The following is a 17,120-nucleotide window of genomic DNA, read 5'->3' as shown; positions in this document are numbered from 1 at the left end:
GTAGGCGGAGCTACAGGGCGAAGGGTGATGAGGAGTGGAAAATTGTGGTGATAGTATATAAAGCAGACAGACCATGTCTTGAGCTCTTAGTCTCTTGGATTTTGGACAGTGCTCACTGTAGGAGTGATTCTTTGGTTTCAGACTTAGGGAATCATCCTATAGGGAATTGACTAAACCAGGTAAAGTTTGTATTTAGAATTTTCAATTTTCCTTATCTCAAATCTACACAACCCCACCCTAAAAAGCCCAAATAAGTTTATTAAATTTTATAGCATCATAGTAAAGAGCAAATTTTATTATTACTTCTTTTTAATTACATATCTGTAGATCAAGTTCTAATTAACTTTTTGATGCTTACAGTTTTGATTGACTTCTTGAAACTTATAGTTGAAATTTTCTTCTAGACACAAACAATATTTTATTGAAGCAAGGTTCCCCTAATCATATTCATTCTTTAAAATTTATCAATTCTCTTATTTTTCACTGTAATCACATTTTTAACTAGTGGTGTTCAATATTTTGATTTTATATTTTACTCTTCAAGTAACCTGATAAAATAGGAACTGTTTGTTAAATTTCATTGTACTGTATAAAATTAAACTTGAACTGTAGTATTTTCAAAAACTCAATCATCTTGTATATTTATTACTATATCTTAATCAATTTTTATAAATTCATTCCAATTTAAAGTTTATTAATAAATTCATAATTAACCTTTGTTTTGCCTTTCACTTCATACATTCCCTTACACACGACCCTGATCTATCTCTCTTCATCTTTTCCTTCTAGTATCAATACAGTGAGTGAAATTATAGTACAGTGTATTTTATTAATCCAAAGTGATTGATTGGCGCCGGGCAAAATTCTGTATAGAGTGAGAGAGTTCGAACTCCACTCTAAACAAAAAACTACAGTGTGAAGGAGTTCAGTAGGTATTTGAAAGAGATTTTATCATTATGATAATTATTATTACCATTCATCACCCCAGATGTTTATCATCCCCCTTTTACTGTGAATGCTCAGAAAATTGCTGTGAACACACCAACCACTCCCAAAGCAGTAAACTGCTTCTGGGAAGGAGATTATTTCAAGCTATATGAGGAGGTGAGAGATACTGAATGGCATAATATTGTCAACTATAGACTCTTAGGCTCAACTCACACTTACACGACTCAGGTCGAGAAGAGACTCGACTCTAGTCGAGAGCATGTGTATTCAAATGGTGACAGTCGTGGAGACTAGAATCGACTGGTCTGAGTGTCACCATTTGGAAACACATGCTCTCGACTAGAGTCGAGTCTTCTCGACCTGAGTCGCGTAAGTGTGAGTTGAGCCTTATTGGGAATATTCCCAAGTATCTGGAAACACTCTGTTGTTGTAGCTATCCCTAAAAAGACCAGATCCAACTGTATCAATGATTTCAGACCAATCTCCATCCTGAACCCTTTTTCAAAGATAATTAAGAGAGTTGTCCACAGGCATATTTTCAATTATGTAAAGACTGCAATCACTGACTCACAACATGGATTCATGACACAAAAATCCACCACCATTAATTTGGCAAATTTCCTTCCATGTGTTGCTCTATGTGTGGAGAGTTAAGAGCAAGAAGATGTTGTATACTTGGATCTGGAGAAGGCCTTCGACAAGATGCCCCATTCTGTACTGATCAGAAAGCTTTCTGATACTGGGTTCAATCAGGATCTTATAAGCTTGATCACATCATATCTTGAGCACAAACTATATTGTGTACGATTCAGAAGAGCCACGTCCAGGAGCTTCACAACATCGTCCGGGGTTCCCCAGGGTTCCAATCTTGGTCCACTGCTGTTCAGTATTTTCAAGAATGACATTGTAAGGTTTCTGGACTGTGAGGTGCTGATGTATGCTGACGACCTTAAAATCTTCAAGAAAATCATGACAAGGGAGGATTCCTTATCCTTGCAAGACAACATTGACAGGGCTTTGGATTGGTCTATGAGGAATTTCATGCCTATGTAGAAATTACATTCATCATGACCTTCTCCAGGAAGACTAACACTCTTGGGTTTTGCTATAAAATTGCAAACACAAACATCCATCACATCACAAATATGAAGGATCTTGGTGTTACCTTTGATATCACCCAATTCACTGTGCATGTTGATAATATAGTGGCAAAGTCAAAGACAACTTGGAGTTATGGGATGGATTGGAAGAGACTTCAGGGATCCCCGCACAATGATAGCACTATTGTTCACTTGTCTGATGTCATCTGAAGTATGCTTCCACTATTTGGAACAGAGATAAATTATGTACATCTAAGAAAATTGAATCTGTTCAAAGAAGATTTGTACATCTTGCAAAACGACTTATGTCAGATATGGAGAAACTCTCTTACACACAATTCTGCGAGTCCGTGAAATTTGAAGTTCTGGAATGCTGGTGATCGTGGAGTTGGAGTCGTTGTTCCTCCACGAAATTTGAGACACTACCATCAATTCCATGCTTTCGATTGTCCAATCAAATTGACTTCTTTGAAGCACCCAACATTTTCAAGAGGAAAACTCATTCAGTGATGTATGTTCGAGTGATATGAGTTGCAATATTTTGACAGCTGCAATATAATATATACCAAAAGGCCATTATTTGCCGTTCCATTGTGCGAAAATGCCATACCATATATTACTATTATTTATTTTATTCCCATAATTATAATGTTAATCTCTGTTATTCTAGTATTCTTCGTTATAATGTATTGTATAATTAGTATTCAAAAACCAAATTGAGATTAATAAGATCTTGGGTAAAACAGAACTATTATTTTAAAATTGAGAATTGAGTTGGCTAAATCAACAATTTTTGGCAATATTAATTGTATAAAAATTATTAAAACTTGACAATTTTTATATTATGTTTCTGTGTATCTATATTTTGTTTATCAAGTACTCTTGACTATTACAAAATTCAACATCCATAGATTATCATCCATCAACAGAATCGTATCATTTGTACTGCTGTTATTAGATAAAAAAATGTATTTCTTATTTTTAGAACTCGTGGCTGGAGCTCAAGGCTTCTTTTTCCAGTAACACCAAAAACTATTGTAATTTAATGATTATTTTGTTTGTAAAAATTATTTGGCAATAAATTCATTATTCATTCATTATTCAATTAGTATTCTATTGTTTGTTTTACTTGCACAAGTTTTTGCGGAAATAAAAAAATATTATTATTACTTTTTAAAATATTTATCCAAGCTTCCATTACTTAAGTCATCAAGGATATATCAGAGTGTATAAATAAAGCTAATGATAATTATAATAATATTTATGCTGTTCACATCCATAATCACAGCCTCCTGTAAGGCCCGCCGCAAAGTAGACCCACGTTAATCCACGAAAAGCGACACACTTCCTGGGATGTTTTGTAAACCGTTGCTATAGAATTATTCATAATCAATCAGCTGACAAGTGGATTATTCATTGTATGTATTACACAGATTTCTAGAGAATCCTAGCAATGGTTTACAAAACATCCTACGGCGTGGGTTGCTTTTCGTGGATTAGCGCGGGCCTAAGAGACTGTCATGCCCTACACTATAGACAACCGCACGAAAATACTCCGATGGAAATTGGAAAAAAATATGCAACATTACCAAATAAGAAAGAGTTGATCAACGTTGTCAATGAGAATAGATTAATATTTTTATAACCTATCTGACGAATTGGCAACGTCTGTGGGTGCAGGGAGTGAGGGGGACTCATCTGTTCCAATTTTCATCGGACTTTTTTGTGCGGTTGACTATAGTACTGTCACTTTCAATTGGTCAGCATGAATTGGAAACAGTGGAAAGAGTCAAATCCATTGCATTGAGATGCATATTGCATGCAATTAATACTCCAGCTGACTTATGATTTCTAATGATATATTTCCACAATATTTTAGTGCTCTTTCAATGTTATCCTGTTATATCCTGAAAAATGAAGGAGATGGTCAATTGTTTTCCAGCTAACTTGAACCATAGATAAAGGATAAGCATAAGCACTACATTTCTTGTCTCTGCTTAAACGTAAGACAAGAATTTTTTCAAAATTTGAAGTCGATTGTGAAAGCCTTCGTCAGCTAGAGTAAAACATACGAAGAGGGGTAGATCATTCGAAGATCATAAGAGTGTGAAAATGGCGGAATATTTTATACAATATTTCCAGATTTGACTTGTAAAAGTATTTTATCTCAGTTGTAAGAGTCTGCTGTAAGTAATTACAGCGTTTCTTTCTTTATTACAGGTTCTTCTGTTCACTTTTAATTTTGCGAGCAACCTTTTCTTTGAAGACTGATCCATGACGTTGGAACAATCTGCCTAGGAATATTGAATGTTAACTCCTTTTACATCATACTTATGTAAGTCTCTTCAATATGTAATTTCTGATAATTCGAGCTTTTTCGAAATCGAATCACTGGTGAAGGAGGTTATTCATGCACTATCCAGTATATTAGTACATATAAATAATTACTAAATATTTTAATTCGATTTTTATCTGCATTTCAATAAGATTTTTGTACTGGTATTTCTGGATTATGGAATGAATTATTAATTACTGGTATGTTGTATGCTGATCGTTATTTTTTACTTGGGAAATAAATTGAGACGAGTCTAAAACGAAAAGAATGATATGCCTGTTTTAGCTGCTAATATTGTTAAGCCACTTGTAATCACTGGTCTTGCAAAAGCATTTATAATTACCTATTGATGTATATAACATAAATAATTAGCAATTATAATTATTGATATTGAAAATTGTAATCATTCAAAACTTGATACTGGATTGAAGACGCAAACTGAAATAACATAGCTTCTAATCTCAGAAATGATTTATCTGGATTGAAAAACATGCACTTCATTTATAATTTATCATCATATTATGAAGTAACACCCACTTCGAGCTTGAAAATTTGATTTCATGCATGCACTTGTCACTGAACAGTGAACATAGTCTACGTCTTATTAACTACGAACATAAAATTTATTCACGAAAATAAAATACTGTAATTATTCTCTTTTCTTTACTATAAACAAATTAATTTATAATTACCGTAATTAAAGTAAAATCATGTTAGCACTCTATTGACAAGACATTGAAATGACACATTAAAAACACCACTAAAAATACTGACTTATAGATTACAATTTTTTTTTCAAAATCGCCACCAACAATATAAGGCTTGCAAAATCCGAAATGTTCTGGCTTGGATCTTTTTTTTCATACTATCTTTTTTATTTTGGGTATCGCTCAGAGTTTTGCTTTGATAAGAAGTTATTGACTGTGTTGAGAGGTTCTCAGAATAGACTTTTTCAAAATCAACATTTTTATCTCTTTGCGGCTTTATCTTATCACTAATAAGGAATAAACAGTCTTTACAAAAAATCTATTATTGGCTTAAAAATTGATGATATTGGTAAAACTTTAACGAAGTTTTTGACAGTTGTGACCCTTGTGATTAATCTAATATCTTGACATTAAGCAACATCTGCATTCTCTTGATTACATTTTGACCTTTGTGCTTGGATTAAGTCATACTGTGATCCATTTTTATTGATAACTCATTCTTCATTTTCATATTTACACAAGCTCATTCTTTTATCACATGCTGTTGTGAGTCAGCTATTCGATAATACCGTATTCCATATTTTTTGTTTTGTTTTTTTTTTTGTTAACAAACTGGCTGGCCTTCGATCTATGACCTCCCCCCACTATCTTCCGTATTATCAGTTAGACGCAAGATATGCACACTATATAAGAGGCAGTGGTCCGCTTTCATTTAGCCAGAGTGTTTGGATCACTCTCCCGTTAGGTAGGTCTGTCCCGTTTCTGCATCGGTCTGAATGCTTTTACGGAATCCTCTGTCGTTGGTGGGATGTAAGCTTAGAACAGGTTTTATAGGATGTTGAATTTTATTATTAGAAAGCTGACCTCACATTGAAATTCTCTCCAATATATTAAGTGCATGGTTTTGAGTATCCCGTTACTTAAATATACTAAGTGCTGATCTGAGAGCAGAGCTTCTCGAGTTTATATTTCAAATGAATACAATTGCATTGCTTTTCAATGAATATCAACAACAATTAACACAAGAGCACTCTAGACTTCACTTCGATTTCTCCAAACATCACCATGTTTACTTTGTAAGTGAATTTCGAACTCACTTTTTGATTGCATTTATTGGTTTAAACTATTTTTGTGGTTGAAGCTAAGTGTTTCACGATGTATAGTATGTTATTGTGATGTAGACAAAGGAGGGCATCTCGCAAATAATCTTTCAGTTCATTTTTCTGTTTAAATTAGAACACATTAAAACTGCAACCCCATCCCACAAATCAAATTTCGGATAGAATGTGCCGAAACCGCATGAAATGAAGGAACGTCAGCAAAATACAAGAGAGGACAAAAGCTACAATATGACATTGAAACTGTTTTGATGATAATATAAATTAAAAAATATTATTACCGTGCATACCGTACCAATTATTCCGAGTTTTCCCAGTGTATTTAATCTTAATATTAGTCTTATAATCCCAATCATTTGATGAAAGCTGAAAGTGGTAAATAGTTTATTTCCAAGACAATCATGTTCGTTTGTGTTCTATTGATTATTCTATTGTTTTTCCACAGATTACAATGATTGCTGATGGATTGTATTAACTAAGAGTGCGGAGAGTGCAAAGTAAGTGAATATTGAGTCGTATTATAAGTTACTGAACAATAAACCATGAATATTCAGCCTAACTAACTACTCTGATTAAATAAAATGACGATGAGTAATACGATAAAACATATTACTTTTTGCGAGCTTTCTTTAATAGGAAAATCTGTGATTCTCATCTTGTTTAATCTAGTCTCATCTTGTGGATCTAGAAATATTTGATATAATGGGAAATCAAAATTATTATGTCACCTTCTGTGTTCGATGTGTAATATGCCTACCAATTTTGATTCAATACTATATAACTGTACAAGAAGAAGCCTCTTCTTTCAGTTAATAATAGTTTTATTACAAAACCATTTTCGGCTGATGAACAATATATACTGTAATTGTTCATCAATTATTTAGACCTGCCTAGCCGATTCAGTCCGTATATAATTTTGTCAATCAATGATTCTGGAACCTACTCAACACAGACCTCTCCCCAAGTCCTACACATTGTTGTCCATGGTAAAAGTTTTTGCAAGTATTGTATTCAGTTGTTAGAAGTATTCAATCACTAATTGCATGTCGAATAATATATCTATATCTGGTCTAAGAAGATAAGAGTTTCTTATAAAATAGTTATGATAATCAATGTATTACCCATCCCTTTACTAAAATATCTTCAAAACTAATGAGAGTCATTATGAATGTGTCTGTGCTGGAAATCAAACGTAAAATATTTGACCTACTTCAACATTGTTTCTTTGTGATTCTTGAAGTCATGAGAATAGAATTATAGTAGCTGGAGAAGGCGTCGTTTTACAAGCAGAGCCAATATGAACGTTTCCTCAATTTGAAGTATAGTATAAAATTGAATACAGTAAAAATGATCTTCCAACGAGGACCTCAGGGCCACAAGAGTACTGCTCATCCCCATTGAAATTGAAAATTCAACCATGAGCTGCAGTCAATTGGGAGTTTGGGAAGGCTCTAAAAACTTCAAAATTGAATGTCTTTAGAAAGGAATTTATATCAATCAGTAAACAACGTTCAAGGTCTACAAGGTATTGAATGTCAAGGTTTTGAACTAAAGTTCAAATTGAATGTATCTAGAAAATATATTAACCAGTAATCAAATATACTTAAGGCCTTGAATGTCAAACGTTTTAAAAACTCAAATTGAATGTCTTTAGAAAAACAGAAATCGACCAGTAAACAATACTCAAGGTCAAAACAAGGTTATTCTTAAGATCAAGGTGATACGTAAGGTGAAGGTGATTCCCAAGGTTGGAAAAGCACAGCGCTATTTGCTAACTTCTATATTATGTGACTTCTATATATTTACTACTTTTGGCTTATTATAAAAATTGAGCAATAAAATGAGAATCCAACGGAAGATGGAAAGTCTTATCAAATCTTCCTGGTTTGTCTTAGTTCACATTACATTTCAAACGTTAACATATGTCGTACAAAAAAGTTGTATGATTCGAGGTACAAATGAGATGCTGTAATATTCTCATTACGGTATATTTCATCATCACAGATCATATTGAAGTAAATCAGTGTTCCAATAAGAACTTTTAAGGCCATTCCACACAGCACGTGGCGTGCGTGGCTGGACGCACGCTAGCTACTTTTCAAAACATCGCTTCCCAGCTAATCTGCTTACCTTCTAAAACTGCTGATCTGCTAATCAGCTAAACTTTTTTCCCTTAACATTTAGAAGTCTTCCAAGCAGCAAATTCAAGAGAATAGTAAAAGAACTGCTGAGACGTAACGCATTCTATACAATAGAGGAATATCTCGATAGTCAAATATTGCAATGTTAAATTTACACATGTTAACTTTAAAATGAGAATGAACTACTCACCTTGTTTTGCCTGCTTGTACGGAATAACTTATTGTCGCGACTAATTTAAGACATTTTCTCATGGCATGACTGTACCTATTATAGCCTATTTATTTTTTATTTGTAGTTTTTAACTTGACACGATCCATATATATTATGTTATATTTGTTGATCAATAAACAATTCTATTCTATTCTATTCTAATCAAATGAAGCAATTCACATAGCAGCCACGGCCACGCAGCAACGCTTGCTATACTAGCCACGCGTGGCTACCGTTCGCTCTCTGAGCGATCTTTTCAAACGTGTCCGGCCACGTTTTGGTATGAGCATGCGCAGAACGTATGCTAGACGTATACTATCGTATAGAACGTATACGATAGTATACGTTCTATACTATCATTGTCAGCCTCAAGGTCGCGCATTAAATGATGGAATTCGTCATAGGTCTTCCTTTTATTATTGATTGGATGTACCCACTGGTCCCGTGCTGTCACCGAATACAATAAAACCAGCTCATTATCACTACTACTGCTGTTGCTGCTGGAGTCATCAAACCAAGGTGAGCCACAAGAAAATCCAGATTCACACCACGGGACCGTCGGAGTTGACATCTTCCAGCATACTGACGGGAAACGTGGCCGGTATAGCATCGCAACAGTCGTGGCGGTGTGAATTGGCATGTGGCTAGCGTGGCCGGCGTGGCGTGCGTCCAGCCACGCACGCCACGTGCTGTGTGGAATGGCCTTTAGGGCCGGTTTCCGAGCTCGGGATTTTGGTAAGTTCTAGACTTTAAACAGCTGAAGTCAGAAAATTGGCTTTACAAAACGGGGAGTAGTAGCAGTAAATATTTGCAGCAGAATAAATCTTTATTTTCTAATTTCTATAAATGGAAACGTTTTTTCTTGACGAAATGAAACATTTCTAAATAAATCAAAATAGCTGAAATTTTACACTATCTTCTCTTTATTTTATTTTGTGTTCAATTTTCTAGTTTTTCTAAATTTAATTTAAACGTGACTTTGACTATAGCAACGACTACGCCCCGTTTCGGAAAGCCAATTTTCTGATCAGCTGTTTAAAGTCTAGAACTTGGCTGAATCCCGAGCTCGGAAACCAGCCCTTCAAGTCATCTACTTTTCCTATTTTCCCCCTACTCTTATAGCCCAGTCAATAAAGGTTTTTTCCATCCGAAAATTAAATAAAAGCTCAACTGGGCTTACCATCGATAGAACCCCATTTTACCATCGATAGAACCCTTCCAGAGGGTCATTCTCCCAAAAGTCCCAAGAAATCCCCTTGGAGCTTTCCCCCCTAGCCACCCTCAAAGTTGAAAAATGTAGGTAATCACGGAAAATCAATTATCTCTGTACCCATTGATCGGACACAATTTTATTATATGCCATTCGATTCGTTACATTATGGACTACAATATTAGTTATATTCATTTTTCCAATAAAATCAACAGTTTTCTTGATAAAATAATATATATGTAAAAATTTATGGGGTTTGCAATTTGATTTTTTTGTTTTCTTCGATTAACTTCAAAGCAAGTAGTTTTAAAGAAAAATGAGCCGAATAATTAATGTAGTCACTGTCATTGCAAATCCATTGATGTATATTGTTATGTATTTTCTATTCGATTTGACGCCGTGGAAGGGGAAACAGTCGACGCGGAACGGCGCGGCTGACTCTCTTAGCCATAGTAAACAGCAAACTGGAAATCAATTATCTCTATTAACCATTAATCATAGTAATCATTATCTCTAGTAATCATAGTAACAATTAAAAGGAAAAAAATCTATCATATGTCATTCGATTCGTTACATTATGGACTAAAATATTAGTCGGATTCATTCCCTCAATAAATCGAACAGTTTCCTTGATAAAATAATATAATGTAAAAATTTAGGGGTTTTTCGATTTGATTTTTTTGTTTTCTCTGATTAACTTCGAAGCAAGTAATTTTAAAGAACAATGTGACAAATAATTATTATTGTAGCCACATTCATTGCGAATCCATTGATGTATATTGTTATGTATTTGCGATTTAAGTTGACGCTGTGGTAGGGGAAACAGCCGACGCAGCTGACTCCCTTCACCATAGTAAACAGAATAATACTGATGTCTACATTGCATCTCATTTACACTATGGCACTCGAAACAATTAATTTTGTCTATTGTTTTGAAATGCGCTGTATATAGATTTTCACTTTTCAATACTCTAAAAAATATTACAATTTTCTTGATTTCACCATGCTCATGATAAAAATCAGGATTTCGTTGTTTGCTCACAAAATTTATTATATTAAATTGAAGTGTGCCTCCTCCATATGAGTCAGAGGTAAAACAATTTGATAACTCTAGTTTCAGATATTGATGTTTTTCAACGAAGTTTCATGATATATTATGTGTCCGACTCCTTCATCTTATCCTTATTTTGTGAAAAATGAAGATTCAAAATTTCTTTTCATAGCTTTTCTTGTGTTTTAACTTGTTTCATCACTCTTTATAATTTAAACACTTGATAATGGAATGAATATCATCAGATCACGTGAACAAAAAAAATAAAAGGGTGGGCCTACCTGAGATATTATATAACACTGTAGGCCTACTCCTGATAAGTTGAAAATTTTCAAGCTGAAAGTAGATTAATTTTTTGCACATTCGGTTCAAATATTAACAAATGTTACCAAATATTACAAATATTATCACATATAGTGAGAACGAATTACTCTGAAGCTTTCTATTCTCACTGAACATGAAGAGGCAATACCAAGCCAGAATCGCAGTTCCTTTCAAATCATTATTATCAGAGCTTTCAAATTGATGCTATGTAACTATGGATGTTATCCCCATCTCACAATTTCTCTATTTATCCTTATCCTGATTCAGAATAAAGTAGTTGATCTCTATAATCACAAAAATCAATGTACAGTACCTATAATAAATAGTAAAAATAAAAAAATTCTAGTAATAATGCAACTTTTTCTAGGTACGAATTTCAAGGCTCATAAAATGACTTTTTCTCAATCACAGGCAGAAATTCCAATGATCATCATAATAGTAATTTAATAAAAATTGTTTGTATTGTACATTGTTCGACGTAAGATAAGCTACATCTTTAAGGAAATCAACGTACTTAGGATTATCATGTTTATGAATGAAAGCGAGACTGTGATAGAAGATTAGTCAAACTGAAATATAAACATTATATACAATGCATATTTCTGATCAACTATAACTACAAATGATAGTATCAATCCGAAATGAATTGAGCAATTGAATTTCAAAGTTACTATCCACTGTTCAAATCGCACTGTGATTTCCTTTTACTTCCAAATGGATTGAATTGTCTCACTCTTCAACGTAACAATTATTGTAAAAAACCAGTGGAATGTGAACGTCATCCAAATAGCATTTGAATTTCAATTTTCAGATCATGAAATTCATAAAAAACTAAATCTTGAGAGAATAGTGATGAATTGCTGAAAAGTGCAAGTAACATTGATACAAAGCGATACAATGAAAATCAACATAGATTAATTTAAATTTAATTCTGGACTTATCAAATTTATATTACCGTTGATTTATATCATTTATAAAGCTTATAAAATGTGAAACCAACATTTTAAATTTTCTCTACTGGAGCAAAACATTGATAGAAAATAAAGAAGAGCCCATTATAAGCACAATATACTTGTGTACTAGAATTCACTTGAACTAACTCATCACTTCAACCCTTCAATGATCACAATGAACTAGAATGGTATAAAAACCATGAAATTGATAATCAGGTACATTTTTCAAATAGCTTCACCCAACTAAATATGTGGATGCTAAGTCATAAGAAATCATGTTCAATGGATTTAATTTGAATGCTTCAAATAGAAAATGATCTATTCTTTTGGTGCCCTAATCAGAATCAATTTCAATAAACATTAATCGACAAAAAGAAAAGCTTCTGCCAACCTTGTGTAATGAATGACAAGATGCGAGTGGAGGTGAAAAATCGATATGTTAACAAAAATAATAGAAGATGATGAATCATCTTTCAATTAATCTTATACTGTAGGGTACTTTGTGGTTAAATGTGAAACACTTTCATGATTTTCCTACCTTTTATGCATGCTTACTCTTCCTTAATATGTATGTTTCCATGGCTTTCATCTTTAGAATCTACTGAATATTGGACTGTCTAAATAATGTAGATTCAACTAGTAAGAACGGAAGATAAGCTACTTTACAGAGAGAATCATAGAAAGTTTCAACTCAACAAGCCCAATGTATAAATTTTTTTTATGCCTCAGCCGTCATATATATTTAGGTATATTATCAACCTGGCTTGGAGAATATTAACTGTAGAAAACAGCAAACACTGCACGCTATGATTTTTCAGGAAATTGCCACTGTTAACACTATTGTAATCTATGATTTATCTCAGTTTTTGACATTCATAACTTATGATAAATTTTAGCATAGAATTATGATCATACAGACATATTTTAAATATGTATTATATTATGTAATAGTATGAATATTTTATCGGTTGCAAACAGTATCTTTGTCATAGAATGCATGATTTAGCACATATATAACAACAAAATGATTTTAGAGAATTTAGAGAATTAAAATGTGAAAAATTAGCTTCTGTATTTTACTGTTTACTATGGTGAAGAGAGTCAGCCACGCCGTACCGCGTCGACTGTTTCCCCTTCCACAGCGTCAAGTCGAATCGCAAATAAATAACAATATACATCAATGGATTCGCAATGAATGTGGCTACATCAATTATTTGTCTAATTTTCTTTAGATTATTTGCTTCGAAGTTAATCGGAGAAAACAAAAATCAAATCGAAAAACCCCTAAATTTTTACATATATATTATTTTATCAAGGAAACTGTTTGATTTTTTGAGGAAATGAACACGACTAATATTTTAGTCCATAATGTTGTAACGAATCGAATGACATATGTTAGATTTTTTCCCGATAAATGGTTACAGAGATAATTGATTTCCAGTTTGCTGTTTACTATGGCTAAGAGAGTCAGCCGCGCCGTTCCGCGTCGACTGTTTCCCCTTCCACGGCGTCAATTCGAATAGAAAATACATAACAATATACATCAATGGATTTGCAATGACAGTGGCTACATTAATTATTTGGCTCATTATCCTTTAAAACTACTTGTTTCGAAGTTAATCGAAGAAAACAAAAAAATCAAATCACAAACCCCCTGAATTTTTACATATATTATTTTATCAAGGAAACTGTTAATTTTATTGGAAAAATGAATATAACCAATATTGTATTCCATAATGTAACGAATCGAATGGCATATAATAGAACTGTTTCCGATCAATGGTTACAGAGATAATTGATTTCCCGTGTTTACCTGCATTTTTTATGTTTTAGGGGGCTGGGGCGGAAAGCTCCAAGGGGATTTCTTGGGACTTTTGGGAGAATGACCCTCTGGGAGGGTTCTATCGATGGTGGAAAATTCAGGTTTATTTAATTTTCGGATCGAAACTGCTTTTTTGACCTTCATTGACTGGGCTATTATTAATATTTGATAATTGCACAAAAAATACTGATATTCATACCAGTACGGCCCAGCGCACACGCCACACGGTGGGACTGTTTTGTAAGTACACGGTTGCAAACCAGTTGCATCTGCAACTAATTTGCATCTCGAACAAAACCTCAATCCTCACACGGGTGTAAATCAGTTGCATCTTTTTTCTCTATCTGATGTCGCTCAGAAGTACAACTGAAGTCTGCAATGCAACTGCAACCGCTGGCCTACGTTGTACCTATGCGACTGGTTTCAGACTGGTCGAATTCGAAAACTAGTTTCGTCATTTGCATCTCCCCACTTGAATAGATTGTCAAGGTTTCAGAACAGTTGCGGGCGCAACTGGTTTGCAACTGTGGTTGCAAAACAATCACACCGTGTGCGTTGGCTTAATATACCAGTTCCTTTACAATATACCAGTAAATACCATCCAGGATATTTTAGGCATTCGTCTAAATATAGATAATAAAAAAATAATTTTTTATGAATTTTAGTTCTTGATCAACAATATCTTCCAATTTTTTCCATATGAATGTGTAATTCAAAATCCTGTGGGAGTAATTTTTTTCTCTACAATCTAGGAAAATTATTAGTTGGTTCATAGGACCTATTTGGAAGAACACATTCTTGGGTGACCAATTTTAAGCCAAAATTGTTCTCACTCAAGGTAACTTCAGTTGAATTGATTTTACATCCGAGCGGAGGGATATGAAGCGCCGCCCCGGTGTTACCATATTAAGTACTTGACATATTCGAGCGGAAAGCCTTGAGAAGTGGTCCATTGCAAGCAACAAGCAACAACTTTGACGGAGATTTCACCCTGATAGCACCTGTGGAGGCAGGTAACTGCAGCTAGTTGTAGTTGCTATGACAACGGCGTCACTCCATTATGGTTCTAATTGGCTCAACTGGTTTTCCATCTCATTCCAATGATAGTACACCCCTCCAGTCTAATTTGGAACGTATAACAATTTATCTGTCTACATTGTAGATTGCATTGTGTTAGGATAGCTTTCGTGCAGAAATAAGTAGTCTGCAGTGACTTTTTCCACATTTATACTCTTCCCCAAAGTTGATTGCATAAAAAAGTAATTTCAGATTCGGATACAGTACAGCGACCCTCAATAAATAAAATGCAGTGTGGCAACTCGGAGAAGATAATCAAGTTTATTGTGCATTTTTTATTGGTTGTTCTGCCATTTTTCAAAGAAGCCTTCGCTAATAGAAATAGAAATTAATTAAATTAATTATTGAGATAAATTATACATTTTGAATTGAATTATTTTTATAAAATAAATTCAATTATTTTCAATCACGAAATTGCACAGACAAAAATTTGATGGTTTCTAGGACATTTTCACCCACAATTACTCACTTTTCATATTCAATGGTGTAGGAAAAATTTTATGTGTGATACGTGTACAAAGCTCCTTTACCTTTCCTGCACTCAAGAAACCATTCCGCTCTCGCATATGACTGTGTAAACGTTTCTTTTGTTGCAGCAAATTGACACTTTACACACTAGTTGCACAAATAACTGAAATTATATATCATGAATAATAATCATTATACATTATTTTAATTAATTTTATAATATGTATATAATGTATTAATTTAAATGTATTATATAAACTAATTGAAAATTGGTTAGATGATCAAATTAATTTTAGTTAGGATATTTATTGAATTATTTATGTTGGAATTGATAAAATTTGTTATTTATTACAAAATCACACAGACAACTACACAGAGCGTTCTCTAATTTTCAGTGAGTATTCAAGCGCTCATGTTAAACTTAGGAAGTTTCCTCTCTGCAATCACAGACTCGACTGACTCTAATCGACAAATTGACAACTGCGTTTCCACCTATGACTCTATCCATCACTGCAATTGGCTGATCTCCCTCCATTTCTCTGCGCCGTAAATTTCTCCAAGTCTGAAGTAAATTTGCACGGAGTATAGTGCACTAGTAACACGAATAACTACAGTATTTGAATCACGGTTTCAACCAATGCAACTAGAATACATGTATTCTAGAATCTAGATACATTGGTTTCAACTGTACTCGAGTGTCATTGTTTATCGCAGAGGTCAGAGAGCATGTGCTGAATTAGAATGTTTGAGCAAGATTACATTAACAAAAAAAAACGCTTATCTAGTTGTATCGCTGTTCCAACACGCTGAAACGAAAATAAAATAGCCTATCCATCAATACGATTTCCATGCCATTACAAGACCTTGCCTGCTGGTGAAATTTGTAATCAAACAGTTGAAAAAAGGAGATTATTGATGAAGTAAATAATTAAAATATAGTTTTTATATATTTTTTCAATAAATAAGGTATATATTATGGCATGAGGAATATGTGATATGAAACAGGTAACCGTATGGTATTGTAGTAATACTTTATTGTTGATTATCCATCTTGTTCCCACTAATATTATTACTATTGTATTTTTATATAACTTAAAGTGAAACACAGAAACTCCTGAGTTTCTGTCTGACTTGATAATGTGCAACACCAGTACGAAATGGTCGTCGCCACACCAAAGGATGTGAGTGTTTTTTCACTTTTAAGTTATATAAAAATACACTAGTAATAATATCTATACATACGGTATTAGCAATTATGAAAAGATTCAACTAATTCAATTTGTTTTGTAGCATCATCCAGGAAGGATCCACCGCAACAAGAAGATATGGATGAAAAGTTGCAGAGGCTCTGTCTAGTCCATTTGGTCAAACTTACCGACCGTCAAATAAGAAAGTGGTAGGCTATGTTACCTAATTCATTTATTATCATAATGATGAATGATAATTCAGAATGAAAACTGTATGATAATATATAGAATATAAAGTTTATACTTATTCGCTAGAATTAGAAACCAATAGCAAAAATATTTTCTACAGACCCATAAAGTATTATTCCTAACTATTTTAATGCCGTAGTTATCCAAGGAGGAATAGTAATGAGCTATTCATCAGCTAACATTTTGTGATGTACCCTATTCTAATAGCATAAAAGCAGT

At 33.6% G+C, this 17,120-nt stretch overlaps 1 protein-coding gene across 20 annotated transcripts in view; it reads left to right on the top strand.

The window, feature by feature from the left end:
* LOC111064544 (dual specificity protein kinase splA) overlaps positions 1 to 17,120 on the top strand; it is a 70,862-nt gene that overhangs the window by 36,248 nt on the left and 17,494 nt on the right. For 11 of the 20 annotated variants that reach the window (XR_005572265.1, XM_039436299.1, XM_039436297.1 and 8 more), the window contains 2 exons: positions 4,269 to 4,383; positions 16,756 to 16,861. Coding sequence is in view for 19 of the 20 variants with exons in the window: in XM_039436299.1 (XP_039292233.1) it covers positions 4,356 to 4,383; positions 16,756 to 16,861 (134 nt within the window). In the remaining variant the exon portion in view is untranslated. Of the gene's footprint in view, positions 1 to 4,268; positions 4,384 to 5,085; positions 6,167 to 6,653; positions 6,706 to 14,052; positions 14,934 to 16,755; positions 16,862 to 17,120 lie in introns of those variants that run through there. The other 9 variants (XM_039436291.1, XM_039436292.1, XM_039436293.1 and 6 more) reach the window with 4 other exon arrangements.

Source organism: Nilaparvata lugens, chromosome 10, assembly GCF_014356525.2.
Source record: "Nilaparvata lugens isolate BPH chromosome 10, ASM1435652v1, whole genome shotgun sequence".
Lineage (NCBI taxonomy): Eukaryota > Metazoa > Arthropoda > Insecta > Hemiptera > Delphacidae > Nilaparvata > Nilaparvata lugens.
The sequence above is the reverse complement of the archived record's forward strand: the minus strand, read 5'-3'. Positions and strand labels throughout refer to the sequence as shown.